This window comes from Alternaria alternata (assembly GCF_001642055.1).
Source record: "Alternaria alternata strain SRC1lrK2f unplaced genomic scaffold CC77scaffold_7, whole genome shotgun sequence".
In the NCBI taxonomy this organism is placed as follows: Eukaryota; Fungi; Ascomycota; class Dothideomycetes; order Pleosporales; family Pleosporaceae; genus Alternaria; species Alternaria alternata.
The window spans coordinates 265,699-292,487 of NW_017306196.1; the positions used below are offsets into that span (position 1 = coordinate 265,699).

At 50.9% G+C, this 26,789-nt stretch overlaps 10 protein-coding genes and 1 non-coding gene across 11 annotated transcripts; 6 read left to right on the plus strand and 5 right to left on the minus strand.

Moving 5' to 3' along the window:
• Positions 1-417: 417 nt before the first annotated feature.
• On the minus strand, positions 418-1,626 carry CC77DRAFT_767233 (GINS complex, Psf1 component). The gene is made up of 3 exons (XM_018533120.1): positions 1,513-1,626; positions 923-1,455; positions 418-835 (listed from the first exon to the last, which is right to left on the minus strand). The coding sequence occupies exons 1-3, from the start codon at positions 1,537-1,539 to the stop codon at positions 742-744; spliced, it is 654 nt and encodes a 217-aa protein (XP_018387384.1). The 5' UTR covers positions 1,540-1,626; the 3' UTR covers positions 418-741.
• A 621-nt stretch (positions 1,627-2,247) lies between these two features.
• On the minus strand, positions 2,248-3,892 carry CC77DRAFT_1029953 (HMG box protein; the record flags this gene model as incomplete). The annotated part of the gene is made up of 3 exons (XM_018526552.1): positions 2,248-3,507; positions 3,558-3,614; positions 3,665-3,892. The coding sequence occupies 3 exons, from the start codon at positions 3,890-3,892 to the stop codon at positions 2,248-2,250; spliced, it is 1,545 nt and encodes a 514-aa protein (XP_018387385.1).
• Positions 3,893-8,034: 4,142 nt separating this feature from the next.
• CC77DRAFT_1093439 (hypothetical protein) lies at positions 8,035-10,641 on the plus strand (the record flags this gene model as incomplete). The annotated part of the gene is made up of 1 exon (XM_018529679.1): positions 8,035-10,641. The coding sequence occupies one exon, from the start codon at positions 8,035-8,037 to the stop codon at positions 10,639-10,641; it is 2,607 nt and encodes an 868-aa protein (XP_018387386.1).
• Positions 10,642-11,296: 655 nt separating this feature from the next.
• CC77DRAFT_1029954 (high affinity glucose transporter) lies at positions 11,297-13,030 on the minus strand (the record flags this gene model as incomplete). Its single annotated transcript, XM_018526553.1, has 4 exons — positions 11,297-11,731; positions 11,783-12,467; positions 12,515-12,856; positions 12,906-13,030. 4 exons carry the CDS (start codon positions 13,028-13,030, stop codon positions 11,297-11,299), a joined length of 1,587 nt encoding a protein of 528 aa, XP_018387387.1.
• Positions 13,031-14,981: 1,951 nt separating this feature from the next.
• On the plus strand, positions 14,982-15,092 carry CC77DRAFT_t28. The gene has a single exon. It is a non-coding gene; the product is annotated as a tRNA-Pro (tRNA).
• A 778-nt stretch (positions 15,093-15,870) lies between these two features.
• CC77DRAFT_932759 (alkaline phytoceramidase) lies at positions 15,871-16,906 on the plus strand (the record flags this gene model as incomplete). Its single annotated transcript, XM_018534274.1, has 4 exons — positions 15,871-15,941; positions 15,994-16,006; positions 16,064-16,124; positions 16,176-16,906. The coding sequence occupies 4 exons, from the start codon at positions 15,871-15,873 to the stop codon at positions 16,904-16,906; spliced, it is 876 nt and encodes a 291-aa protein (XP_018387388.1).
• A 389-nt stretch (positions 16,907-17,295) lies between these two features.
• Positions 17,296-18,565, plus strand: CC77DRAFT_1018968 (Aldo/keto reductase). The gene is made up of 2 exons (XM_018524731.1): positions 17,296-17,755; positions 17,805-18,565. Exons 1-2 carry the CDS (start codon positions 17,704-17,706, stop codon positions 18,401-18,403), a joined length of 651 nt encoding a protein of 216 aa, XP_018387389.1. The 5' UTR covers positions 17,296-17,703; the 3' UTR covers positions 18,404-18,565.
• Positions 18,566-19,186: 621 nt separating this feature from the next.
• Positions 19,187-20,517, plus strand: CC77DRAFT_1048931 (hypothetical protein; the record flags this gene model as incomplete). The annotated part of the gene is made up of 2 exons (XM_018527562.1): positions 19,187-19,679; positions 19,730-20,517. 2 exons carry the CDS (start codon positions 19,187-19,189, stop codon positions 20,515-20,517), a joined length of 1,281 nt encoding a protein of 426 aa, XP_018387390.1.
• Positions 20,518-20,785: 268 nt separating this feature from the next.
• Positions 20,786-22,139, minus strand: CC77DRAFT_985819 (hypothetical protein). Its single transcript, XM_018536205.1, has 5 exons — positions 21,823-22,139; positions 21,714-21,753; positions 21,582-21,659; positions 21,414-21,521; positions 20,786-21,363 (listed from the first exon to the last, which is right to left on the minus strand). Exons 1-5 carry the CDS (start codon positions 21,826-21,828, stop codon positions 21,071-21,073), a joined length of 525 nt encoding a protein of 174 aa, XP_018387391.1. The 5' UTR covers positions 21,829-22,139; the 3' UTR covers positions 20,786-21,070.
• A 1,808-nt stretch (positions 22,140-23,947) lies between these two features.
• CC77DRAFT_1029958 (hypothetical protein) lies at positions 23,948-25,513 on the minus strand (the record flags this gene model as incomplete). Its single annotated transcript, XM_018526554.1, has 1 exon — positions 23,948-25,513. The coding sequence occupies one exon, from the start codon at positions 25,511-25,513 to the stop codon at positions 23,948-23,950; it is 1,566 nt and encodes a 521-aa protein (XP_018387392.1).
• A 218-nt stretch (positions 25,514-25,731) lies between these two features.
• CC77DRAFT_1029959 (mitochondrial carrier) lies at positions 25,732-26,783 on the plus strand (the record flags this gene model as incomplete). The annotated part of the gene is made up of 2 exons (XM_018526555.1): positions 25,732-25,812; positions 25,935-26,783. The coding sequence occupies 2 exons, from the start codon at positions 25,732-25,734 to the stop codon at positions 26,781-26,783; spliced, it is 930 nt and encodes a 309-aa protein (XP_018387393.1).
• Positions 26,784-26,789: the final 6 nt, after the last annotated feature.

Sequence of the window (26,789 nt, forward strand, 5' to 3'; positions counted from 1 at the left end):
GACTTCAGGAGACGCAATATTGTGTCAATATCTAATTATTGGTTTCACTACCAGTTCTGTATCTCCATACACAAGTGTGCCCACAGATGGTGAACAAAAAAAACTTCTCAGAACATGCGTGCCAATATCCATGCAAGCGAATGTCGGCGACTCATGCTCTCTAACCTAGATCCCTTGGTATGACTACGACCTATTGCCCAGTATGCAATGACGTACCGATGCAGATACTAACTGATGGCGGTATCGCCGGCCAGAATCCATTAATGGTATTTTACATGCATGTCGGACATGTGCCTGTGTTGGCGCCATAGTTGCATGCATGCTTCCTCCCAGTCTACAGGCCGACTAACAGACCTGCTGCAAAGAGTGCATCTAGCGTCCATCTCTGCCTATTTTAAGAAGCCTACAGGAGTCTGTGGGGGGCAAGGTCCAGTGAAGATTTATGACAGCGTGGTATTCCTCCTAATGGTGATGGTGGGCGGCGCGTGCTTCCAGAAAACACAGCCTTGCCGCCACTGAGATCTGGATCTGGATATCCCTTGGTCTCGGGTGCGGCTCGGCAACCCAGCTTCGGGGCTGATCTTACAAAAGTGTTTTGGGGGCCAGGTCACGGAGGTGTAAAGGATTTGCCAAATCAATATCTCCGCGGGAGGACATACCAGGTTAATTGGTTGGTTGAGAAGGCATGCTGTGTGATGCTGCATGGCAAGGAGAGTCGATCTCACATGTATTGGAGAGAGATTAGCTTAGACGTTGGAGGTATCCTTGCGTGATAAGGCGTTCAACGTCGCCATGCCGGACGTAGAATTGCGAGTTCTTGGTCAGGGTTATGGACCTTATAGTCAGTTAGCAGAGGCGTGGTATTGGGCATATTGTCCCGTTAAAGAACAACCTTCGGCATGCCGAGATTGTCATCACGTACCCGTATTCCGTCTGTATCTCGCCCGCATCCTTTAGGACGCGAACGTCGATGAACAGATCGCGAGGCGGCTCCAGACTCCCCGTCAGATCGATGTCGGTCCATTGCCCCTTGTACGCAGCAAGCAGATCGCTGTACTGCCTCACGTATTCTTCCTCTTCTGGACTCAGACTGCTCTCTTCTTTTCCGCCTCCGGCACCCATACCATTTCCCCTCCCTCCTTCTCCACTATGGTCCTTGCTGCCCTGTTGCTCCAGCACATCGATACCCTCCCAGCAGTATTCCTCCAGCTTGTCGCTCCGCACACGGTGGTAGGCGAGTAGACACCGCTTGTTCCGGCGCATACACAAGTGGTTTACAAGGAGAGCGCAGGCTGTTTCAGGCGATGCGCTGGGGTTGAAGGAGCCGCTGTAGGGAGCGAGGATCGACGAAACGTCTTTGTCGAGGTCGCGCACTTCGCGGACTATGGAGCGCGTGAGCTCTGAGGCATAGGGCGGAAGATGGGGGAGGGCAAGAGTGCGCTTCGCGTTTTGCACCTGGGCTTTGTTAGACAGGTCGTGGAGCAGCAAAATTGGGGGTGCATTGAATCTTACTAATTTATTGGCCGCTTCTCCATACATGATCTATATTTTCTTTCAATCTCCTCGAATGTCTGGTTTCTTGGTAGTAACGGAGAATGTGCTAGTTCAGGCAAACAGAACGGCCGCTGCAAGTTGTGGGACACGCAAAGTTGTCAGGTTCTCGAGATGACGCGCCGTGATGGATGTGGTTTTGCGGGTGCTTGATCGGGCAATACTAGGGCAGTTGACGTCTATATCTTGCTGTGGATATTTCTTGGACCCTCTCTTCCACCAAGACAGGCGCGTTCGCGACGCGGGGACAGGTGGGGCTGGACGGGCCTTGGCTTTGTCGAGTCCAACTTCACTCTTCCGGCAACCCCTTCGACAAGACCAGCAACCCACGCAAGCTCATTCGCCAGCACCTTCAAACCCTCCGCTAGTGGTATTTCCTTCGTCGTCACTATGGAGCGCGATGGATTCATGTTACATGGGATGCAATGTCACGTCATGTCCCTACATCGAGACGATTGAAGAAGGCTGATTGAACACTAATATATACATCTCAGTCTACATACGCGATAACACTATGTCTAAATGCTCTAAGTCCCGGAACTTTTGGTTCGATCAACGCCTTGAATGCTGCTCACCGTACAAGAGCCCGCCAGAGGCCCTACGATGCTGAAAAGAATGGTCATCGCTTCGGAACAACGTCGCACGTAAATACAATGGCGACACAACCACCAAAGACACCAGCTAATATGATATAGATCACTGCTCGCCCATCCATTTGTCAAACTCCGACTCTTGTTCGAGTGATACCATGTTTGGATCTGACTGCCAGGATTGGTACTCGTTGGGTGAAAGATCTAACAAACCGCCGAGGTTGTGTTGCTCAAGCCTATCTCCTTGCATTTCCGGGTGGACGTTCTGGTATATGTTGTTCTGCAGTGCTGCAGGATCGATATCCGAGTGGTTACCTCCATCGTAGGCCAACAACATTGGATCCAGTTGCCCCTCGTCGAATGGTGTGCCGAGATCCGACTGTAGCAGAAGATCATTCGTATTCCCTCCGGGCAACCCCAGCATAGACGGGTTCGAGTGAAACTGCATGGAAGATGGTGGGCTTTCTACCATCCTCATGTGCATTTCGTCTGCATAATTCGGACTCATGTGCATGTTGGGATATGCAGTAGTCTGGTAGTACTGGTTGTAGAGCTCGTTGTGGCTTATCGGCATCGGCATCGATCTGCCTTCGTTCGTTACCTCCCAGGAGGATCGATTAATACCATTACCATTTGGACCGAACGAGTGGTCGAAGTACTCTGCAGCAACACCACTCGATGGATAACTGAACGATCGGTCGACTCTCCTAGCCTGTCGTGAGCGAGACCTGCCACTACCAGGAGCCCATTCAGCATCGTCAAGATCGCTAGGTTCTTCTTCGTCTGACCATTCGCTTCTTCGTTTCCGCGCCGGAACCGCTGTTTTGCTGGGCGAGAACTTGTATGTTGGGTGTGCGTTCTGGTGGTTGATCCTCTCGATCTTTGCGTATTCGTTGTACAGTTCACGGATCTCCGGAGGCTCCAGTGGCCAGCTCTCTCCCGCTACTGAGGATACGACCTGGTGGTTGTTCTGAAGACACCATGACTTGGCCCTTTCCGCAAACGCCGACCGATACAGCATGAACGAGTTCATGGGACGAGTGATATATCCGTTCCTCTTCTCCACTTCCCGTCTCCTGACGTCCGCTGGCCTATTCACCCACTCTTCCATGTTCTTGACTGGGATATGATGTAGCTCCTTCGTCAGGATACTCAGTGGCGCAGTCAGTTTGGGCGTCTTATGCCTTTCGTTCTTCGGCGCCTTCGCCTTCTTAGCTCTAGGCGTCGCCTTCGGTCGAGGGCTGCTTTCGTTCCGACGTGGGGAGCTGGACGACGTCGTGGCTCGTCCGCTGCGGGTCGTTCTACGTCCAGAATCATCACCGTTCGATGATCTCGGCGTCGGCGGCGAGAACAGAGCTTGGTCATTCTGGCATTCATTAGCAACCAAGTCAAACACGACCAGCAATATTTGCTCACAGGCATGCCGTTATACGAGCCGTTATGGTAGTACTCTGCCGGTGGACCATACCCGTCCTGTAATTTGATCAGCATGGCTATATGTGCAAGGATGTAAGGACTCTTACATATTGTATACTTAGTCCGAGCCCACGAGAGTGGTTGTCGGCATGTGACACATGTGAAGGGATCCCTTCGCGCGCCACCGAGCTGGGAGAACCATACCCTGCCTCACCGAATGGATAGCCGCGATCTACGTTGTATTGCGCAACCTGGTGCAGACCGGTCTGGTACTCCGACCCGGCATTCGGTGGGGTAGGGGGGTGTTGTTGGATGAGCGTGTCACCTCTCATCATAGCGGGTGTTAACGCCTTACTCAATCGCTGCGACGGTGGAGATTGCGGGCTAAAGCTCTGTTCACTTTTACCGATTGGCCTCGTTTTGAACTCAACAACACAGATAAGCGATAGAAGTTGATGATGAACAAGACCAAGCGCAACTGGGTTGAGCGGAATGAGTCTTCTGTTGGCCTAAAGTCTCGGAGCCTGAAGACCGATGGGGAATCGTTGTTTCTGAATACCGGAAAGGGCTCTTTCGGTTTCTTGAGACGATGCCGAACCAGTCTGCTCTTCTCCAGATATGGTGCTGATATGTGTCAGTAATGATAGCGGCTATGTTGGCCTTTGCTGGGTTTGCTTCGTCGCAATGATGCATAGCAGTTCGCAAAGAGTTCAGGGAACGAACCTGTTGCAGTTACCCGCTTCTCACCGGCACGAAGGCTTTGGCGCAGAGACAATCAACGTGGACGACTACGTGATGCCAATTTGCAAATCAGACACCGCTGGAGTGTTTGAGTTGTGTTGTTTCGGCCGTGTCTTTGTGGCGAAGGCAGAGCTCGAGCAAAGTGTGAAGGGCAAATCAACGGAGAAGGATTCTTTGTCCGGGGTCAGTCCTCAGAAGGTATTTGTAGCGACTACTAAACCTCGAGGTCAATTGTTCACCTATAGTGTATAGTGTACCTGTTCGTCTCAACACGGACAAAGGCCTACCGGATTGGTGTTGCCTGGGCGCGCTTGACACACTGAGAAGTCGCGCTGCTTTTGGATCGCAGGCCTCCCAAGCGATTCAATACCTACAAGATGGCGCAAGACTTAGCCCTCTGGTCCGTTCACGTTTCGAAGTCGAAAATACCATCTCCCTACTGTTGTGGGGTTGAAAGCGGCCCTCAGCCCCTCCACAGCGACTGCTATGAACGGGAGCTACTCTCAATTTGGGCGCCCTTGTCCAACTTTCGCCTACCCTACGAAGCTGTCTACCAATCTCGACAGGGATTTACGATGGCTTGCAGCACTCATATGCAGTGGGCGCTCGCTATAGCAAGCCACACGCTCACTGGTATCTTTAGCCTCTAGAGCGACCCTTGGAGTTGTGCTCGACAAGATCATGGGCTGCATTCTTCGCACCAATTGCATCACCGGCGGCTGACGGTCTCCTTTCTTGGGCAACCAATGACATAGATGGTACATGACCACATTTTTCTTAAAGCTTAACTCGGTTGGCCGACCAAAATCTGGGTTCTTTCGCTACGTAGCTAGGCCCTGCGTGCTTTTTACGGACGGCTGCATCCTATCATGCCAGTACCCTGACAGCTGTTCGTGCTTGGCAGGGCTGACCACGATACCACGAGATCTAATTTTTACAACGCGCGGCAACATCCATCTATACAATCGATCTTCAAGCAGCGTCAAACCAGGCATTTCTCAAACACTTGATCCCAAACGCTTTATCATCGTTTTACGTCTCCTGGACAAAGAACCAGCACAGTAATTCCGACATACTGGTCACAGTGCGCCTCCGCGGCGAGGCTTAGGTGCGTTGACCGCTTAAGCCTAGAGTGGTTCCGTCAATCCTGTCTGTTCGGCTATCAAGGCCAATATTCCGTGCCGACGAGCTTTTCGGTAAGTCCGTCACAGTCAATTAGTCCTCCGTATCCTTGGGCGACAGGTCGCGGACAGCTGGGCAACGTCCTGCATATTGCATGCATAGAGCAAAAGTTCGGTTGCTTCCGGTCGATCGTGTTGACATGGGGACCTGCCTTTGGAATGCGTACTATCACCTTTTCGGCACGATAACCAAACAGTTCCGACCTGGGGCGACCAGGTTTGACCGAGCCTCAAAGACGAGAGTGATTGGTTTGAGCAAGCGCGAAACATCAGTGGGTCCACTGTCTGCGACATTGCTTTGAATCAGGAGGCTTGAATTCGTCTGTGATGTTTGAACATGCATGTTCTGACCGGTCTACCTGAAAGTGAACCCAAACGTGCTATCAACACAACACGATGTTCTCACAGTACCGTAAGAGCCTACGTCAGATGACATAGGAGGTGTCTATAGTGTGTACAGCAGTGGCAACTCGAGCTACTCGTAGTCGCAGGCCTGGAGAGAAGCCTTCGAGCACATGTGCATGTGATCGACGCTGTAGCTGTCAATGTCTGCCTCCACTGAACCGACTTCCGCATTGCTCAGACAGGCCAAATCTCCGGTGACTTTTGCCAGCTATGGCAATTTTGAGATTTTATTCTCACCACCTTCCAACACCATGATCCCGTCTGCTGAGCTAGGAAGATAAGCTCCGTTGGCTCTACCCGTCATGGAGCCAAATCAAGTCGGTCACACACCTGTCCGCGCCTCTCGATACGTTGTACAACCACCATATTCCTCTAAAACACTCGGTACCTTGCAATAATAGCGAATGAAGAGACGATGTGGTCCCATTCCGCGGAGGCTAAGAACTAAGGTCAGCCCTCATCTTCCTGTAAGGAAGGGTCTAGCGGTTTACCCCACTTTCCCAGCGTTGCTACCATGGAACGAGCTTATGGCACGGGAATGCCGTCGATAGTGTGATCGGAACTACCAGCATCATCGAGCTCGAAACATCCTATGCTCAAGCTTCGGACCTTTTCTGCTCACAGCATGACAAGTGTTGCGCCACCGGCAAACACGCATCGAAGCTGCATCTATATGACATCTTACACTCTGCATATGCCCAGTCATATCGAGTATACACGCCTCGGCACAAGAAGGCGGGATTGGTACGCTAGTATGCGTTCTTGCAGTAGGCCAACGGTCGCGGTTGAATCGAGCAACTATGCCGCGAGGTACCGACGTTCACAATGATGGTTGGTATGGATCTCATGCAAGTATCGCACGATGTGCGGCATTCCTCAATTCCTCTCAATGAATTAACCCGTTTTAGCGCGATCAGAAGACACGGCACAGGGGTAACAAACGGTTACGCAGCTCCAGAGCGAAAGCTTATCATACATTTCTCGCGTCTAGGCATACCCCAACATCCCACCCAGCAACGAGAGAGCTCTGTCGCCTCTAGTGCTAGAGCACTTATCTCGGCTACTCGCCCGGCTAAAGTAGGTTTGTGACGAGCGGTACACCAGCGTCAAGGAAGCACAGGGAAAGACATGTCACAACACGTGCAAGATCCACCAAGCATGGGCCTACGCTCAACGATCGCTTTTCAACGGTTCACCTCAGGTTGTCGTAGACCCAGCGCCACTGTCAGCCTTAGGACACGCCTCTCGCTCTACCCCTCACTTACCTCTTTTCAATCCTGCTTGCTTCTCTGTTTCTTTGTGTAAGGCGCTAGCAATACTCAAATCACAACTCAACTCATTTCCCGTTGCATTGATGCGGCTCAAAAGCGACATGGGTCTTTCCACAACCAGCTAGCATTGTGTTACGCCACGCCATGGAGTCGGTACGCGCTAGCACGTGATGCTACTAACGCTCCGCTCACATCGCTTACCCCAGTCGCTGGGCAAGCGCCTTCCGCAACGGCTGCCAGCCTGATGTGGGTAATGGTGACTTCCACAAGGAGTGGCAGAAGTGTAAGTTTTTGCTAGCTGGTGTTTCTTCTGACAGACGTACTTTCGTTGAGGTGCCTATCACTGTACTGAGACTGCACATGCAACACAGGATGGATTATGCCTGATACGCGATTTTGTGGCTCTGGCAACGAAAACAGACATGTCATGTGGCATGTGTATCGTTCAGAGACTTGGCTAGGGAATCAAGGGCTGTTATAAAACCAATTAGAAAACCTCTTCTTGGCTGGTGTTTGGGATTTGTGCATAAGTCTACGATAAAAATCCCAACAAGAAGAACCCGCGTCACTCGTTGGAATGCTCATGGTATTCCATCGACCTTCACTATGCTATCACGTCCTCACAATGCTTTGCTGTATCGCTCAGATGTTTCACTATGTCTATCAGATGGTATGCAGTTGCTCTAGGGTGAGAGGCATTGTGCTACACAGAAGAATTTTTGAGACAATGTATAGTCCGACAATGAAAAAGGACGGATAGAATGCGTCCATCAAACTAGAGCTGAAAGCCAAACTCCAATACTTCAAGCATAGGAATCTTGCAAACATATCATAAAACAAGAGTCTCGTACGGGTGACGAATTGACGGGTACCCTAGATATGAGCGACAAGGCAAGGCAAGAATCGCGGGACGACCCTTCGCAGATTGACGAGGATAATAAACTTACGTCGCTATTTTCTCTTGATGAAGAAGCAGACTCGATGCACGGGACAGAGGAGGAGCAGAACGGTGATACGCCATCGAGCCGTGCCGTCGAAGAGCATACCCGAAGAGAGGAGCATAATATGCCCAGATCTTCACTGCGATCGAATGTATCGTCGTTTGCTGCTCCTACCAAAGCTTCAGAAGCGAAGAAGAACGAAAAGATCGAGCTTGCTCAGTTTGTGAAGAAACCATCTTTGGGCAAAGAACTGCCTGGCTGGACAGGTCTTAACATACAGTCTCAAACGGCCTCTGTGCCTGTTAGCCCACGCCCGAGTCTTAACCGGCACCCTACTACTGGATCTCCTTCTCCTAAGAACCATGGTCGTATAAGCGGCACTTCGTCACGGATGGAGAAGCATCGCGGAACAAGAAGTCAGAGTCTTGTTTTTGGTGTGTCTGATGAAGAGGAAGAGGAAGAGGACGTCGGAGTAAGACTAGAAGAGCTACCTGTGATAGAAAATGAAGCTCTGGAGGAAGCATCGTCAAAGCAGCGAATGCAAGTTGAGGAAGAGGAAGTACAGAAGGAAAAAGACCCGCTTATACATGAGGAGGAAGAGCTTGAAGAGATAGAGGCTTTCATAAAGAAAGAGCCACCCAAGTGTCACGTTGAAGAGCATGAGGTTGGGTTTGATGTATCGCCAGACCAAACTTCTCCCTTGACCAAACATGGCACAGCGTTGCCATTAGAAGAGGTTTATGTCAAGGATCTTGAACCGCAGATCGAAACACCCCAAGACCAGGTCGAAAGCATGTCGCAACGCGGTACAGAAGAAGACGGGACGGGTGCCGTTGCGATTACTGCCCACAACAATGACATCGCGTTAGATAAGATTCTTGCAGAACAGGAAAAGCTGCAACACGAACTTACTCAAGCGGAGACACAGCGTGATGAGGCAATACGACAATGTGGTACAGTACAAGCAGATTTAGAAACCGTCAAAGACGACACTAAGAAGTTGAAACAAGAGAACGACAAGCTAGTCACACAACTCCGGGAGAGTAATGATCTAATCGCAGCGCGCAATGCTCGCGAGCCAAACCTACCGGCTCTTGAAGCGATCGAAGCGGAGAATCGGAGGCTTCGAGTGACGGTCGACAAGAAAGAGAAAGAGCGGAGTGATGCAAATGCATATTGTGAGAATCTTGATGATCAGCTCAGGGATACTCAAGAGAAGCTAAAATATCAGGTAACGTCCATCAAAGAGCTGTGCCAGATTGTCGACCTGATGTCTCGAAGTGTATCTCAGGGCGATGACGTACCCATCCCCCACCCCGACACCCTCAACGAAAGTCTTGCGCAAGCTTCCGAGATAGAAACGTTGCAGATCAAGATCACCCAATTGATTGGAACGTTTAATGAGGATCTCAAGAAGTGGCAAGGCAAGAGCAGAGGACTGGAGCGTCAAGTAGCGGATCTAGAACCCAAGATTGTTGAACAAAAAGAATTCATGGTCGTACAGAAAGAGGAATTGCTAAGCTCTATTCTACAGAGCCCGCTGCTCTCGCCGGAGATGCTGTCAGATAGAGATGAGTTCAAGGAATATTACCAGCGAGAACGACAGAAGCGCAAAGAAGTAGAGCAGGATCTCGCCGAGGTGGAGAAGGTCTTGTCGCATCTTCACCCAGAGAACGAAAAGCTGCAGTCTGATTTCACCAAGGCACAAGAAGAGCTTGCAGATCTGCGTCCCAAAGCCGATCAGCTGATGAGAGACTCGAATGGGTGGAAAGAAGACTCTGAAGAAAAGAAGTCGCAACTTGAAGAACGCACACACGCCTTCGAAACCAGTACCGATCAGCAAAGGCAGGAGACTCTCCGATACATTAGGGACTACTACAAGAAAACTAATGACGAAGCATATTGGGAAGTCGAAGGTCTACAGAAGAAGCTCGCAACCGTGGAAGAAGAGCGTATAGCACTTGAACGGAATTTTGAACAAGCAAAGGTGGAAAACGCGCATTTAGCGGATGGTGTCACTCGACTACTGAAGAGGAATAAGAAACGGAACGCAGATATTGGGAAGATACAAGAAGCGGTCATATACGGCGAAGATTTTCCCGACCTTTCAGATGAAGATGAAGGCTCATCTTCGAGTTCAGACTCCACAATCTCAACACCCACTCATCCGATTGACCTTGTCAGGAGACGAATACCCATCCCACGCTGTCATCTTCCCAAAGCATTCAATGTACGTGAGGGCAAGATATCTGCTTACAAGGAAGAACTGCAGAGCATGCGAGAGCAAGCATTGTTCAACGCGAGCGTCAAGCTACCCATGTCTTTCAAAAACAGGATTAGCGTCGGACGCAATGATATCATGGAAAAGGTGCGTGAATGGAAGATGGGAAAGTCCTATCCACCGAAATGTTCGGAGTGGGGGGAGCTGAGGAGAAGAAGCGCGTGGGAAAGGTGGAATGGAGAGAACTGGGCGAAGGAATTTGCTCAGGGGAATGAGGTTGACATTTTGAAACGGAGTGGACTTTGGAATGAGGCTTGGGATTAGTAGTTGCATTTGAAGTTTTAGTGAAGGCGACAGCGGAGTATCTAGGCAGGTTCGGAAGATTGAGTTCATGATTACCGTGCCATGGTCTACTGTTGGTCAATCTGTACCCTGCCAATGTTGGCGTCTATATCCAGGCTGCCATGAAAATAGATTGCGGTAAATGTCGTACTTGTCCTCGACCCCTTTCATTCTGCACTCATGACATAGGCTCTTTGCAATGTCGATATCTGGTGCGATGTTGTTGATCAGAGAGGCACATTCGAAATGTAGACCTAAAGGGCCTAAGATAGCGAGACCATGACTGCAGTTGCTTCCGTGACGTCTCATTAGTACTTGGCAGTTCTCACAGTGGATGCGAACGAAGTGGCACATAATTAGTCGTTTCGATGGATGGTGTCGGGGTGAGGTTCAGGATGAGCGCGAGAGAATGTTCACTATATGGGAAGGTAAGACATTGGGACTACGTGTTTGAGGCTAGGTAACCACGTTGTCGAAAAGCACGTAGCCTTATTGCAGTAGCTACACGTGTAGCACCGCACACCACTAGCCACGAATGTGACAGGTCACTTAATGAAGGGGTTTAAACCAACGAGAAGAAGTCAAGTATCAGACTAATTTGTAATATATACACTAATCAATTCACGCCAAAGACCGCTCACACAGCCTCCGTTGTCTGAGTTTCGTCCTTCTCCTTCTTGGCAATATTCTCAATAGTGGCAAGGGCGTCGCCTTTGGCTTGCGCAGCTACAACGTTTTCGACGTCCTGAGCGAGGTGTGAGCTGCCCTTCTTGGTCTGCCAAGCATGTGGGCCCTCTTTGCTGAACAAGACTTCAATCTCTTCAAGAGTCTTGCCACAAGTCTCGGGGTATGTGAAGAAGAATTGAATGGATGCCAGAACACAAAGTACTCCGAAGACTACGAAAAGTCCCCACTTAATGTTGATGAAGGCGGGCGGAATGAAGAGTCCAATGGCGAAATTGAATAGCCAGTTTCCGATGGCAGCTATGCCCATTCCGGAGGCGCGGGTCTCTAGTGACCACACCTCAGCGGCGTAGACCCAGCAAATCGGCGCAAGCGTAAGCGCGTAGATCTAGTGTAGGGTTAGTATGGTCTCTGAAAGATACGGAAAGAAGTTGCTTACGATGATCAACAGGTATGAGAACGCAATGACAGTGTACGCGGGCGACCCGGTAACCTCCATGACGACGTTCTTGTCGCCGCCGACACCATCGGGTACATAGGTATAATGGGCTCCCAAAACTCCACCAACAACAAAATGGCAAAAGGCCATCGTGATTGCACCCCAAACCAAAAGTGTTCTGCGGCCAATCTTGTCGACAAAGAAGAACATTATCGACGAGAAGATAATGAACAAGGCGTACTGCACGCCAGATGAGATGAGCTTGGTGTTGCCTTGAAGACCTGCCATGGCGAATATGTAGACGACGTAGTAGGTCATGACATTGGCACCCGAAAGCTGTTGCCATGCTTGGACAGAGAAGCCGGCAAGCGTTCGCTTCCACATGCCGTTCACAACGAACTTTCTCCATCCTTGGGGAGCTAGACGCTCAGCAGTAAGGGCGGTTACAATCTCTTCGTATTCGGCGATAACATAAGGATCTTCGATGTTGCCGTCGGCTTGAATGGCGGCAAGAATACGGATCGCTTCTTCTGTGCGGTCGACCTTGGCGAGCCATCGGGGAGACTCAGGAAGGAATGGCAGGCCAATCATGAACATGACACAAGGAACGAACTGGATTCCCCAAGCGGTGCGGAACGAAGCGGTGGCGCCAGGGATAAACGTACAGCCATAACCGATAAAGTACCTGGAAAGTATGAGCCTAGCTACTTTCCTCGTGCATAGTTCACTTACATGATAAGAATACCCCATTCGATAGCGAGCTGTTGAATGATGATGATGGCACCACGCTGCGAGTGTTTCGAGATTTCGGCAAGGTACACAGGTACCTGAGATGACGTGATACCGACTGTTACTCCGTTCAAGACGCGACCGGCAATGAGCATGCCGCGACCTGTGCAAGCGACCTGTACGGCGGTGCCGACAAGCCACCAGAGACAGGCGAACACAAGAGCATCGCGACGACCGAACTTGTCAGAGATGGGACCAGCCATAGCACTACCGACTACTGATCCAGCAGCAAGTGCAGAGCCGATGGCTCCCTGGACAACACCAGATGGGTTGTCGAAATAGTCGCTGTCGAGAGTTAGTGGATGTGCTAACAAATTCGACCGTCATGACTTACAGGTACTGGTCGGATGGAATGATGGCACTCATCGATGAGATGTCAAATCCGAAGAGCATACCTCCCATCGTGGCAACAATTGCCAAAAAGTAGACATTATAGATCTTGGGGAACTTTTCAAACATCTTGACTAGAACCTCTCCAGAGCCTTGGGTTGATGCAAAGATGGCAGTCTATTGACCTGTCGACCCACGTTCGCGGGGGAGGTTGAATATAAAGCTTCAAGCAGTCGGCACTACATGCCGGTTCGTTCAACCTGATAATCATCTCGCTTGAAGTGGTCTTCTCCACTGAAGTCCTTGCTCCGCATGAGGCTCCCCATACTGACACATTCGTTGGCCAGGTAAAATGGTTAAAATGCGGATTTACCGTTATGAGTATAGCGGCCGCACGCCGAGAAGCCAGCCGTCTTGAACATCGGAGAGAAACGACATCGAGTCAGTGTCGGACCCAGATTGATTCGTGGAAAATAGTGAGTCTGGGGTTAGACTGGAGGTGGGGACACGGACGCTCAAAGTCGGAGAGATGTGGAGATCGCCTCACCCGCGTTGTGCATGTGTCGATGTCGTCAGTGGCGCCGCAGCCGAACCGGCGGCTCTTTTACGAAGCTTTCCGGGGTCCGATGGCACGTTGCAAGGCTGCTAAAATGCGACGATGTTACATGTGAACTGGAAATATTTCCTGATGCGATATGGCTTCCGCGTGTCGTTGGGTGATTGGGCAGGAGTGCGATAGAGTGGTGTGAACGAACGGGGCGCGATCATTCCTCTGCTTGGCAACGTCCGCCCTCATCCCCCGATTTCTACTCAGCATCGCGATGTTGTGATTGGCATGCAGCTTCGCACGCATCGCATTACAATGTTGTGGTTGATTTAAGACGAAAGACATGATGTATAGGAGGCAAAATTGACAAAGGCCTTGCCAAATTCTGACAGTTCATTAGAGGCAAATCTGGAATTTGCGCAGCTGCGATTCAATAAACCTTGTCATGATCGGGGTTACGAGGACCTCGGGAACGTTGGGTTTGCTCATCGATGATCCTTTCTGCCTTTCCTCGTGCTCGGGCTAACTAATTGCGCATCAAACCACGAACCATCACATTGTAGGAATGTTGGAGCGAAATGACCCTAACATCAGGCCACTCGACACGGCTACGCGTATGAATCCTAGTTCTAGTATGTAGCTATGTTCGCAGGACTTGGCCAATGCAAGGCCAAGTTCGAAAAGTCATCCAAGCAGTCGACAGCACAAATTTGGTCAAGAAAAGCTTTGCGCAGGATGCAAAAACGTTGATAGTGAAATCTGGATATGATCCGATGCAACTGTAACCACTAAAACTCGTTCAGAGGTTAATCATGACATCCACCGCCCAGATTGCTGGACCGGACACCTATATCCGTGATATAACATACATGCGGCTTTCGTGTGCGTGGCAAATACTCGGGAAGGCGTATAAACCGTGTGAAGTTGTGATGCGTGCAATAGTCTGCGTCATTGACTTTTGAGTTGGAGATGTTTATCGCATGACCGCGCCATTGCTCACACAAGATTTTTGACAATGAATTTTGTTTCTTCACACGATTTGAATAGAACCTGGCTTCATAGAAGAATGCTCGCGCAAAAGAGAATCGCAAGTACGGCGGAGATTGAGTGTATCGAGAACTGTCGTTGAGACAAATCTCAGGTTCCCCCAGTCGGCATCACTAGAATTTTCACTAACAAATGGTATACCAGGCATTCTCAGGATCTGGGGTTTGATGCCGTTAGACAGGAGCGCTCAGTATTCAGGTAAAGTTTTGGTGTTCGAGTTCGGGTTTGCCGCCCCCTGAACCGCCCGTGTCTGCGCGGCTAAGTTCGGCCACCATACCAACACTGGCAGTATTTTCCCCGTTCCGATGGCTGAAAGTCCACAATTTTTTGTGGAATTGTCAATGTCTATCGTGCCAACAAGCTCCGCGTGGTTTTGGAGTTCGGTAAAAGGCCGGATTTCCCAAAAATGCAGTTTTATATAAAATTTCATTTTCTGCTTCTTTCCATCAAAACAACTTCAGCAGCTCTTCAAGAGCAGCAGAAATCGGTCTTATGGTCTAGTGGTATGATTCTCGCTTAGGGTAGGCGTCTTCTGGACGCCACAAAGCCTGAGCAACAGCTTGCGAGAGGCCCCGCGTTCGAGTCGCGGTAAGACCCCTTTTTTGCGCTTCCAGAGGCTACAGGAGGCCCTACAGACATCACAGAAGCTTGGGATACGTTCAGATACATCCCTAGTTCATTTGGGAAGCTTCTGGCTATCTGTGCTCATGCTTTGATTACTTACATGTCTTTTTTTGACCAAAACTCGGCCCTCCACAGCTTGAACAAGATTCAAGCATCACATACGTGTATTGTCGAGTTTGGAGGTTCACTCAGACTTTCCCCAACGTTTCTTGACCCTTTGGAGTGGTTTGCTAACTGTGCTGGGCTTGTGCGTGGACGATTCCACTTTCTGGTTAGAACTTCACGCGACAAAAGCAAAGAACACTCAGGCATACCACACGCACACATGCAAATATAAACATTCCTTATCTATTTTCCAGTACCTCTCGACCGGTTAAAATTGTCCGCTAGCTACATATTTCCATGTGTGGCACATTTACTTTTTTGGTCTCTATTTTGTTCCCGACAACGCTCCTTGCGGAATCCACGAACCTCAACAACTACGGATCCGGCGAAGACAAATCTGCAATACCCTTCTACCAACCTCTTCAGATATCTCTGCCTTCTCCTATCTGGTTTGCACGTTTCTATAGATAGTGTTTTCGTCTTTAGGTAGCGTGCAAAGTGGATCCCGAGGTCACTTTCAGGGGTCATAGCGCGAACCGTCCTGCTTCAAGTAGAAAACCATTGCAAACAACATCTGGGCAACCTTACCGACCTCACAGCATCAGAAGAACCTCATCTTCGCGGCCCGCAGTTATCATACTTCACGATGCAGTTGCGATGGGACTATCCGAATGAATACATTGTAGGAGCTTGGGAGCCCAAGACGTCGAACCACAAGTGAGTTTGGGTATGGTGCCTGGATTGACTGAATTTAGCTGACCTGGTATAGCTTTTGTGAAGAGGTATGCGAAAATCAATGAGCCTGAACGAATGCAATGAGGATTGACGAATGAATGAAGGACTACATCATCACACAGTACATCGGCGAGTTCATCAACACCCTTACCAACATCACCTACGGTCCGTGCAATCCTCCATCAAAGCCAGAACCATAAACTCACTCACTTCCAGTCATCTACGGCCTCCACAGCCTCCGCCGTGTCGCCCCAAAACCTGATGGCGGACTAGTTTCGACACTCGCATTCCCCTACTGGGGTCTAATCGGCGTGGGCGTCCTATCAGCCTGGTTCCACGCAACCCTAAAGTACCACTCGCAAATGGGCGATGACCTATCCATGTTTCTGGCCGTAGGGGCCATTCTGCATCAACTCCTCTGCTTCGGTGCTACGCAATCGGAGCGCCAGAAATACACCTTCTACATCCTTGGCAGTCTAATTCCCATCTCCGTCTACCATGTCTGGGCCGACGAGATCATCATGCACGAAATCGCCTTTGCAGTCATGATCTTCCTCGTTAGCAAACAGACGCGCGCGCTGATCAAGAAGCAAGTCAAGAACGAAGAGAGCAGAAAGAAGTTGGGCAGCATGGCTACGTTTGGCATTTCAACAGGCTTGTTTGGGTACTTCCTTTGGAATATCGATTTCCACCTTTGCGCGTATGTCACGCAATTTAAGCGCTATGTTGGGCTGCCTTGGGGATTCTTGTTTGAGTTGCATGGGTGGTGGCACATTCTGACTGCTATTGGAGCGTATGTGGGTATGGCACTGGTGGAGTACCTTGTCACTATTGAGGAGGGCAAAACAAACACGGTCGAGGAAGGGTTTGTCTGGCCTGTCAAGGCTGTGCTGAGGGACTTGGACGGCGTTGAGCGAAAGGGTGTAGAGAGCAAGAAGACGATGTGAGAATGTGTTGGAGCATGGGCTTATAAGTTGAAAGGATCGACAAAAAACTTGGGCACTTGTGTATCGTACATGTATTACAGTATAGTCATGGAGATAGGTTGACAATTAAGATGAATTCACTATTGCTGTAGGTTGTCCGGAATATTCTAGGTCTACTTCAAAGGCACGTACTATATTGTACAATTTAGCTGTTGCTTAGGCTTTGTGGCGTCTAGAAGACGCCTACACTAAGCAAGAATCATAACACTAGACATAACACTAATTAGTACTGCTCTTAGAGAGCTGCTGATGTTGTTTTAATGTAGAGTACGATATTTAGCAAAAGCATAAGCTTCTTATTGCCGCAAGTGTTTGAGCTTGATCATGAGTGCCGGCTCCACGGCTCAGCCAACTTCCGTATCAACACACAATAACGATTTCAGCTTACCAACTCCATTTCGGACAAATTATCAAACTACACATTGTGTGAGATGGTCGCGCGCGCATTCCGCTGGAGCTATCGTGCAAAGTCCATCCTCTTACGCCACACCCGCTTCTGATTGGCCGCGCGGAGTTAAGATCTGGGCCCGGCAGATGCATGTGGAACCCAGCGTCATCACATCCAGTTACATAAAAATGATTTCGGGCCCGAGAAGACTACCATTCGATATAAGAGCTTCGTGGAAGAACGGCGAAAAGGACATCAAACAACAACTGCTACAACCACACGAGCAATTGAGCATCATCAATCAATTTATAGAAGCTCCATCTACCCCACCATTATCTACGAAACTTCACAGAAGCACCAACCAACCAACATGCCTGAACTCGTCGGAAAGACTGTAGGCCCAGTGGGCTATGGCCTCATGGGTATATAAACCATCACCTACCTCGATTCCAGTATTCTAACACATCACAGGCCTAACATGGCGCCAGAACCCACCGCCAGCCGAGCAGAGCTACGAAGCTATGCGCACGGCACTTTCGCTCGGCGCAAACAACTGGAACGGTGGCGAACTCTACGGCTCCCCAGAGCGCAACTCTCTACACCTTCTCAACGAGTACTTCACCAAGTATCCAGGTGACGCAGAGAAGGTTGTCCTGTCCATCAAGGGTGGACTCAAGAAGGGCGAGATGGCGCCCGATGGCAGTCGCGAAAACATCAGGCGCAGTATCGACGAGTGCTTGAAGGTCCTGGATGGCAAGAAGAGCCTAGATCTTTTCGAGTGTGCCAGAGTCGATCCCAAGACACCAATCGAAGAAACTGTCGGCTACATCGCCGAGTACGTCAAAGAGGGCAAGCTCGGCGGTATTAGCTTGTCAGAGGTTGGCCCACAGTCGATCCGCAAGGCGCATGCTGCACACCCCATCTCGGCGGTTGAGGTAGAGTTCTCGCTCTGGAGCACTGAGATCCTGGAGAACGGCGTGGCGGCGACGTGCGCAGAGCTGGGTATCCCCATCATCGCCTACTCTCCTCTTGGACGCGGATTTCTGGTAAGCGCATCTTTTTCCAACTGAAGACTTACTGCTAACATATGGGAGACTGGCAAGTACAAGAAGCACGAAGACATCGAGCCCGACTCTATGCTCCATCACTTTCCTAGATTCCAGCCCGACGTCTTTGATGAGAACATTAAGCTACTCAACGCTGTCGAGGATATGGCCAAGGCAAAGGGAGCCACACCAGCTCAGATTGCCCTCGGCTGGGTACTCGCGCAGAGCGGTGCCAAGGGTATGCCCACCATCATTCCAATCCCAGGTGCTACAACGTCGGAGAGGATTCAGGAGAACACGAAGCCGGCGCAGCTCAACGACGAGGAGAAGAAGGCGCTGGACGAGATCTTGAAGAGGTTTGCCCCAACTGGTAGCCGATATCCCGAGTCTATGTCGGCATTGCTGTCCGCATAGATAAGTGCAGATCTAGTCTGAAGCATGTTAGCGCTGTAGTTGTAATGCAACAAGCTTAATGTGTATGAGAGTAGTAGATCAGAAAGAATTGTAGTGTAGAGCTAATCCACATTCGAGCAGCCGTGAAGCGACTCTTGAGAATTGCAGAACTCTGGAATAGATCATCATGAAGACGGGGCGAAGGAACTAGCAAAAAACTTACCTGTAGATGTTTATGGTGAAGAAGTGTGGAAGAAGGACGTGAGATGCGCAGAGCTGACCAAAATATGCGACGGAAGCTAAACGGCTGGTCAATGCACCTCTCCGCTAGACGTCCAACGCGCCAGCCGTCGTCACGCTCACCTCCCCCAAACGCGCCCAGAGCAGCTGGAACATTCACATCAAACCGCCAACATGGACTCCCCTTCAGAGCTCTCCGAGTACGGCAGCGATGATTTTCCCGAAGACATCAAAGGCCGCCAGTACGAAGCCACTCCTGACCACGACCCGCGCCCAAGCAAGCGACCACGTCTGAACATTCGCGCGCCATCTTCACCACCTCACATCAACACGATGCCTCCCGAAGAAGAGGGCGATTTGTCTGAAGACACGGATGGCTCTGTCCCCGCGTCGCCACACCACCACCCGGGCATGTCGCAAGACGACGACTACGGCCAGGAACAGGTCACCGTCTGCAAGTGGGACGGCTGCACAGCGGGTGATCTCCAGAACATGGACAACCTGGTCGAGCATCTCCACGACGATCACATTGGCACAAGGCAGAAGAAGTACAGTTGCGAGTGGAGCGACTGCACGAGGAAAGGCATACCACACGCCAGTGGCTATGCACTAAGGGCACACATGCGCTCTCACACGAGGGAGAAGCCCTTTTACTGCACGCTTCCCGGTATGTCACGGCCCCAGTCTCGACTCTTCCAGTATACTAAACCTTGCTAGAATGCGACCGCTCCTTCACCCGCTCCGACGCGCTGGCCAAGCACATGCGAACTGTCCACGAGACCGAAGCCCTCCGCCCTTCTGATCCTGTTCCCAAACACCACTCATCCAACCCCACAAACAACAAGCAGCGTCTCAAGCTCGTCTTGAACAACGAGGCCAAGAAGCTGCCACACGACAAGGCCTCAACGCCCGGTTCCCCATCCTCACACTCTCACCCCTCGAACAGCGCAACAATCCCGCCCAACGCACCTGCAACAGATGCTGACTACGCACACAACAACATCGTCTACCTGCAAGACCTCGCAAACCCAAGCGCGCCGACGCTTGTGCAGTTCCCGCCGGACATCGAGTTTACGCCCGAAGAACTCTCGAAACCCGCCCCAGACCTATTCCAGCTACTACGTCGGCAACTGCTTTGGGCGACACAACAAGGCGAACAACTGCGCGCCGAAGCTGAGGAGCTAGAGAAGGTGCGTCAGGAGGAATGGCAGGCCAAGGAGCTTCTATTCGAGAACTTCATGGAAGCACAAGCCGCAACCGAGCGGCGGCGACGAGTCGAGGAAGGCATGCCAGATGACATGGAGGGCTGGCAGTCTGTGGAGAACGACATCATTCCCGCCAAGTCCCTCCCAATGGCACCAAAGGACGGAAAGCTACCGTGGTGGCGAGACGAGACTGTACAGGCCCAGCGACCACAGATCAAGGACGAGCTCCAGCCACCCAGGCCGCCTCCAGCGGAGCCTCGGCACCATGATGAGCTCCACCCACAAGTCCCTGTAGCTTAGAATGCTCAAGGACCGGGCCGCAAAGCGTACAGGCAGGCTCCCTGCTTCGACCTATTTCATCCAGCTTTCCCCTGGGGGTTCGTCCGCTATCGTTTTGTTGCGGATTACCAGCCACCATATATGGACATGTCATAAGCGGCCTTCCAACACTAATGCAGCGTTGAGCTTGGAAGATAATCTGGCTAGGCGGAATCAAAAGACGGGATTCAATGTTGAAAGGGGAAATAGGCGCACTCTTCTAGTGTTTGTTTGACAGTTTTCGTGTATTACTATGGGGTAGATCGACGGCTCACGGTCTCTGGGTACATTCAAGATTAAAGATACCAATTCATTTGATGCTTCCATAGTGTACAGCCTGGCTTAATCCGTGTCTGGCGATTTTTTGATGCCATATTTTAATACCCGCTTCCATGCATAACTCCCATTGTATGCCCATTTGCCCATTGTTGCTTGAGCGCTGCAGACATCCCTTCCATGCCCCTACCTCCGCCCAAAGCATGGCTTGTTAACTTTCACAATCGACCATGTTTCGACAAAAGCTGAGTATATGCGTTTACCTAGCCTTCCTCTTCTCAGCCTCTTGGTTCTTGAATGGGAATCCAGATGTCCTCTTGTCAGCACCTGTCTTCCTGCTAATGCGGCCATTGCTGCTAGCGAACAAAATGCACCAAAGCGCAATCATAGCCAGGAAGCCCGAGCCGAGCGTTGCCAGACCGAAAGACATGACACCAACCTTGGTCCACATGGCGTAGCCGTAGAAGGCGACGACCGAATGGAAGATTGCGGTTATGGTAAGGGTAGGGAGCGCGTAGGGGGCTTTGGGGTCTTCGGCGTTGGTCGTCGCTCCTGGGTATGTGTTAGCTGCGGACTTTACAAACAAAGTGAGAAAGCCGTACCCTCGGAAAGTCTACTAGAGAGTGGAACAGAGCCCGTGAGTAGAACCGTCATGATGCCCAGTGCGATGAGCGAAAACCCCAGCGAGCGGGAGAAGTAGACCTCGAGAGCTAATCATGTTCGTTAGCATCTCCTGCTCTTTCGCACCTTGACTTTTGGAGTGTACGTACTGGAGGCTTCGCGGACCTCGGGTGACAACAGTGCTACTATCATTGTTGGGGACGCAATGAGAGGCGCGGCTTGGGTTGCTGAATTCTGTCAGCAAGCTGTACGGTATCCTCGATAGATGGCATGAAGCTTACCCAGCCATGCGGCAGTGCCATAAGAGTAAAAGTAGTAGACCTGGTATTCATGTCAGCTCCTCTTCGTTGAGCAAACACCATCCCTCATCAACAGAGCTGGAATACGTACATCCATGTTGGGAGAGTTGTTAGGATATCAATCGAGGGGTCGTTTCGTTTTTGAAGTGTTACAGAGTGTTTGGAGGGAGATGCAGTCGTGAAGATGATGTTCTTGGGAAGAGTGAAAGGAAGGGTTAAACGTGGGCCTTGTGATGCAATGTCGTGTTCCTGGCGGGATTTGCGCAAGCATCCGCGAGCCACTACGTCATTCTTGCGCTAACATGGAAACCGCGGCACATGCCAACTCGCTTGTTCTGGACATTGCGCGTAATCGGGTTTACTTGGTTGCCATGCGTATTACTGCTTTCGCTCATCGTCATGATCCGTATTGCTTCATTGGTGATATGTGTCTATCATGGGCAAGTCTGAAGCTTATACGAGGGTGTGCGAGGCTGAGGACCACGTCGCTACACCTATCCAAGCTTCTTCCAATTTTGTGCCGTCATGATAGCTACAACGTCAAGGGCGTAGCAACCTCTGCGCTCCAACTCTCACAACACCGCACCGAGCTCGCGCATCATGCTTCGGCACCCCATGGAACACAGTCGTAGAGCAGCTACAGTGCCTTGAGAGAACACGCACGCGCCAATGATTACTATGCTCTTCTGCTGACGTATACGCTTATATCTTCAGTCTGGGGGCGATTCACAAACTCCTCAACACCACGATAACCAGGTATATGACATGACTTACGATTTGCGCACACGTCTGAAACAGGAAACATACTTTACCAACCATCGATCACTGTCAACGGCTGTCAGACCCGTTTCCCGGGACACCTTTACACCTCTAACACTCAAAGAGCTTGGTTGCCGTACCTCCAACGGCCAAAATATACCATAAGAGGAAGGGTATAAGAGAAGCATCGATTACGGTAGATTGCGCTATCGGAAAAGATCCACGAACCAGGATGGAGGCTTCAATCGAAAATCGGGTCTCAGGGTCGAGGTCTGGTACGTGGCTGACGGAACGTGGTAGCGAAGTAGTCATAGACGCCGAGAAGGGAAGGAAGAAGGAAAAGCATCGATCCTCGCGGGCGACTGGACACGTCGCCTAAAAAGCAACGGTAGTCTTGTCATGAAGCTTGGGTCGTCCATGTCACGCGACTTGACATACACGGCTATTGGATCGGGGAGCAGGGACAGGTTTGGATTGAGGACAACGCATTCGTGCTGTATTGTGGCCTTACTACGAACACAATGGCCTAGGATGATCAGGGCGCGAATCTTTTTCTGGGCCATGCCGACACATACGGAACCGGAGCGTAGTGCGCACATGTCACACACCGCCGTCCGCCTGTAGACCTCGGTTTCATATCCAGGCAGAGATCCAGTAGCGTTTCACATACTCAAATCTTCTCACTCACAACAAATTGCCAGAAAGGGCAATCGTCGTTTTCGCGTCGATTCCAGATGGCGTAAGGAGAATAAAAAGTTCGCACTAGGGACGTCTGAAGAGTTCCAGATGTCATAAGCTTCACCTGACATTTTTATGCACCGGCTCAGTACATCAAACAAAACCAGTGTTTGCCCAATTAGGCAACATAAATCCAAGGTGTCGATAGCAGCTCAGGCGTCCAGCCTTGGAGTTCGGGTATGGTTTGTTTTGCCATCTCCTTTTGAGGGGTCAGATCACTTACCGATCGCCCGGTGTGCCTAAGGCACGCGCTACCAAACTACAACACCATGAGCAGTCCGCAAAGGGAAATTTGAGCTTTCACTGTCGATTCCAGATATGGTTTGTGGCTTGATATGTGAACAAGCAAGAAGGTGCGCAAGCTCTTCAATAGGCCGCTTGTTTCTTTTGACTTCTGCGCTGTCACCGTGCCAGACGTTGGGCTACTCAGATAGGCAAGAGTAGAAAAGGTGTTGGATTCAGTAATGAATCGTAGGTGTATTCTCCGAGGGTACTGAGAGAACGTGCGCAACCTGCTCAATATGCTTAGACCGTTTGAGGGTTAGAAGGTTTGGAGTGTGGTGCCAACACGGACCCGGGGGTTTATGATACACGCTCGCATGTTCGGATGGATGGAATAACGCTAAGTCTCTAGTTTTCCGTTGTGCTGGTATACTCTGAGTGATATGTTGAACCAGCCGCTTGCTCGTTCTGGCATTCTATACAGCCTATGGAGCATATCAGCCCAACCCTAGGATGTCCAAAGTCCCCCACTCCCTCACCCTTGGTCTTGAACCACCACCCCTCTTCAACCCCCTCCCCTCCATGTCTTCCTCGGCTCCAATGGTCCCACAAGCAGCAACAGCCAAACTTCCCGAAGCATGTACGAGTGATCCCACGACCGGGACCCCTCCATCATCTACCGAAACAACATCGTCAGCCTCCACAGCACCTTCTCTCATGTACGGATCTCTCCAAACTCTGATCATGCCATCCGTTCCCCCAGCCCAAACCTCATGCGAGAGACCCTCGATATCATACGGTGAGGCCCCAGCATTCCAGATATCGAAACCAAGTTTCTGCCTCGTGAGCGCCTTCCTCCCTGCGCAGTAACCTAAGGAGAGAGAAAAGTTACGGACGTCGTATATGAGGAGGACGTCTGAACTGCGCTCAGCGACGTAGAGATATTTGCCGCAAGGACTCCATTTGAGAGACGAAACGCCATCGCCCATGACGTGATTGAGCTTCTCATTGCGAAATTTGATGCCGTTTGTTGTTCCTGGGAGGGAGAAATGTGTTATTTCGTTGCCGCCGACAGAGTCGTAGATGCCGATGTAGCGGGTCCGTGATCCTGCTGCTAAGAGGCCGTCATGCGAGGTGTGCGAGGGTGGAGAGATAGCGAGGGCGGAGACCCAACCCTTGAACCCACGGCCGCCGCCTTTGAGTTTGTTACGCTTGGCGGGGATGGTGTGGATCGTGTGGATGGGTTTGTCGGTTTCTTGGAGGTCGAATATGGCGATTTCGTCCTTTGCACCTCCAAAGAAATGGGTGGCGCCGTTGGAGTAGACGAGACTGATGGGTGCGACCACGGCTTCAGTGAGACCATTGATTAGTTTATAAGATGCTAGAGGGGTGGATATATCCACAGGCCCTGCACTTGTAGCGGGACTGGCGTCGTTGTTGGTAGCTCTCGGGGTACCCCACAACGCGTTGTGTAGACTGATATAGGTGTCTCGTCGACTGAGTAGCACAGTCGTACTGCTGGCATCTTGCAAGTTGAAAAGCGGATTGACAGCAAAGGCCCAGATAGGATCGGAGGAGTGGAGAGATGCATAAGGTGCGAGATTCTGGACGACGGTCTGGCTTAGAATGTCGTTCGAGATAGGATACACAGAAAACCGACGGCTATAGTCTGATGTAAAGACGCAGCTACCGTCTGGAGACAGCTGGGCTTCTTGTATGCAGCTCATGTAACGTTCGCTGTCCAACGAAGAGTCTGAGATAATAGAATCACTACCATGTTCGGAATCTGATTCTGATTCTGATTCTGGTGATGAGTCTGAAGGATTCGATGAACGGCTGTCTCTATGGCGATCGTCACTTTCGTTTTCCGGTTCGTCTTGCTTTGACTGTTGTTGTGCACCATCATGGCTGGCCACCGACCTCGTCCTTTCATCCTCTACTCCATCTGCTTCGGCAGAACCTAGGTTCCCATGCACTTCCTTATTCTGACCCTTCTCTTGCACATCGCATTTCGAAACTCTCGTGCTAGCCAGACATCTGACACTGATAGCAAAACCGCTCATCGTTCAACGCGCCATGTTCTTTTATGAAATTCCCTCGCTGGATACGAAAAGAGAATCTGTAATTTCGCAAACCGGGAGTTGTGTCAGAAAGGTATTTCAAGTGTTAAAGAGAGCCAACCAGTCGGGAAGAAGGTGCAGCTAGCTTGCGCACAGACGCTTCGTTCCTGGAACTCATCGTCTCGAGAACGTCGTCATGGGTCTCGAATTACTTTCCCACCATGCTGCACGCGCTCGACTCCAAGTCAGCACCACCACCACCACAAGCATGGGTTGAGTCGCCATACTTGCGGTCGCTCGTTGTAAGTACTTACCCTGATCACCACCAGAATATTACCATCCCTTTCCACCCAACCTCCGAATATCGGATTTGGTGCGACTCTTCGCATTTCTTACAAAACAGCCCACTTACACCCCACCCTAGGCCGGCGGTATGGCAGGCACGACAGTAGACCTCTCTCTCTACCCTCTTGACACGCTTAAAACCCGTCTCCAATCTGCATCCGGTTTCGCCGCAGCCGGCGGCTTCAATGGCATATACCGCGGCGTGGGCAGCGCAATCGTCGGTTCCGCTCCCGGCGCCGCCCTCTTCTTCATAACATACGACACGATAAAACGATCGTTCTCTCAAAATGTACCGGCTACGATCAAGTACAACGCGGAGGGGAAACCGTACAAAGAGGACGTAAGAGATGGCGGGACAGAGGCTCTGGTACACATGCTAGCAGCTAGTGCGGGAGAGGTCGCGGCGTGTGCTGTACGTGTACCAACAGAGGTTATCAAGCAGAGGGCGCAAGCGAGTCAGCATCCGAGTTCGCGGGAGGCACTCGCGTTTGTGCTTAGGCAGCGGCATACCAAGGGGTTGGCGCATGTGTGGATGGAATTGTATCGCGGGTGGTCGATAACGATCATCCGTGAGGTGCCTTTCACGGTCATCCAATTCCCACTCTGGGAGGCGTTGAAGAAGTGGCGCATGGCGAGGACAGGGAGGACGGAGGTTAGTGGGTGGGAAGGAGGACTGTTGGGTAGTGTGGCGGGCGCTGTGGCTGCGGGCGTTACGACACCGTTGGATGTGTTGAAAACGAGAATGATGCTTGCTAGGGAGAAACAGCCTATGCTTACTATGCTGTCAACTATCATGAGAGAATCGGGTCCAAGGGCTTTCTTTGCGGGCCTGGGCCCGCGCGTTGGCTGGATCAGTGTGGGTGGTGCCATCTTCCTTGGCTCATACCAATGGGCGAGTAATGCCTTGGGTGGTGTAGGCGAGGACTGAAATGGT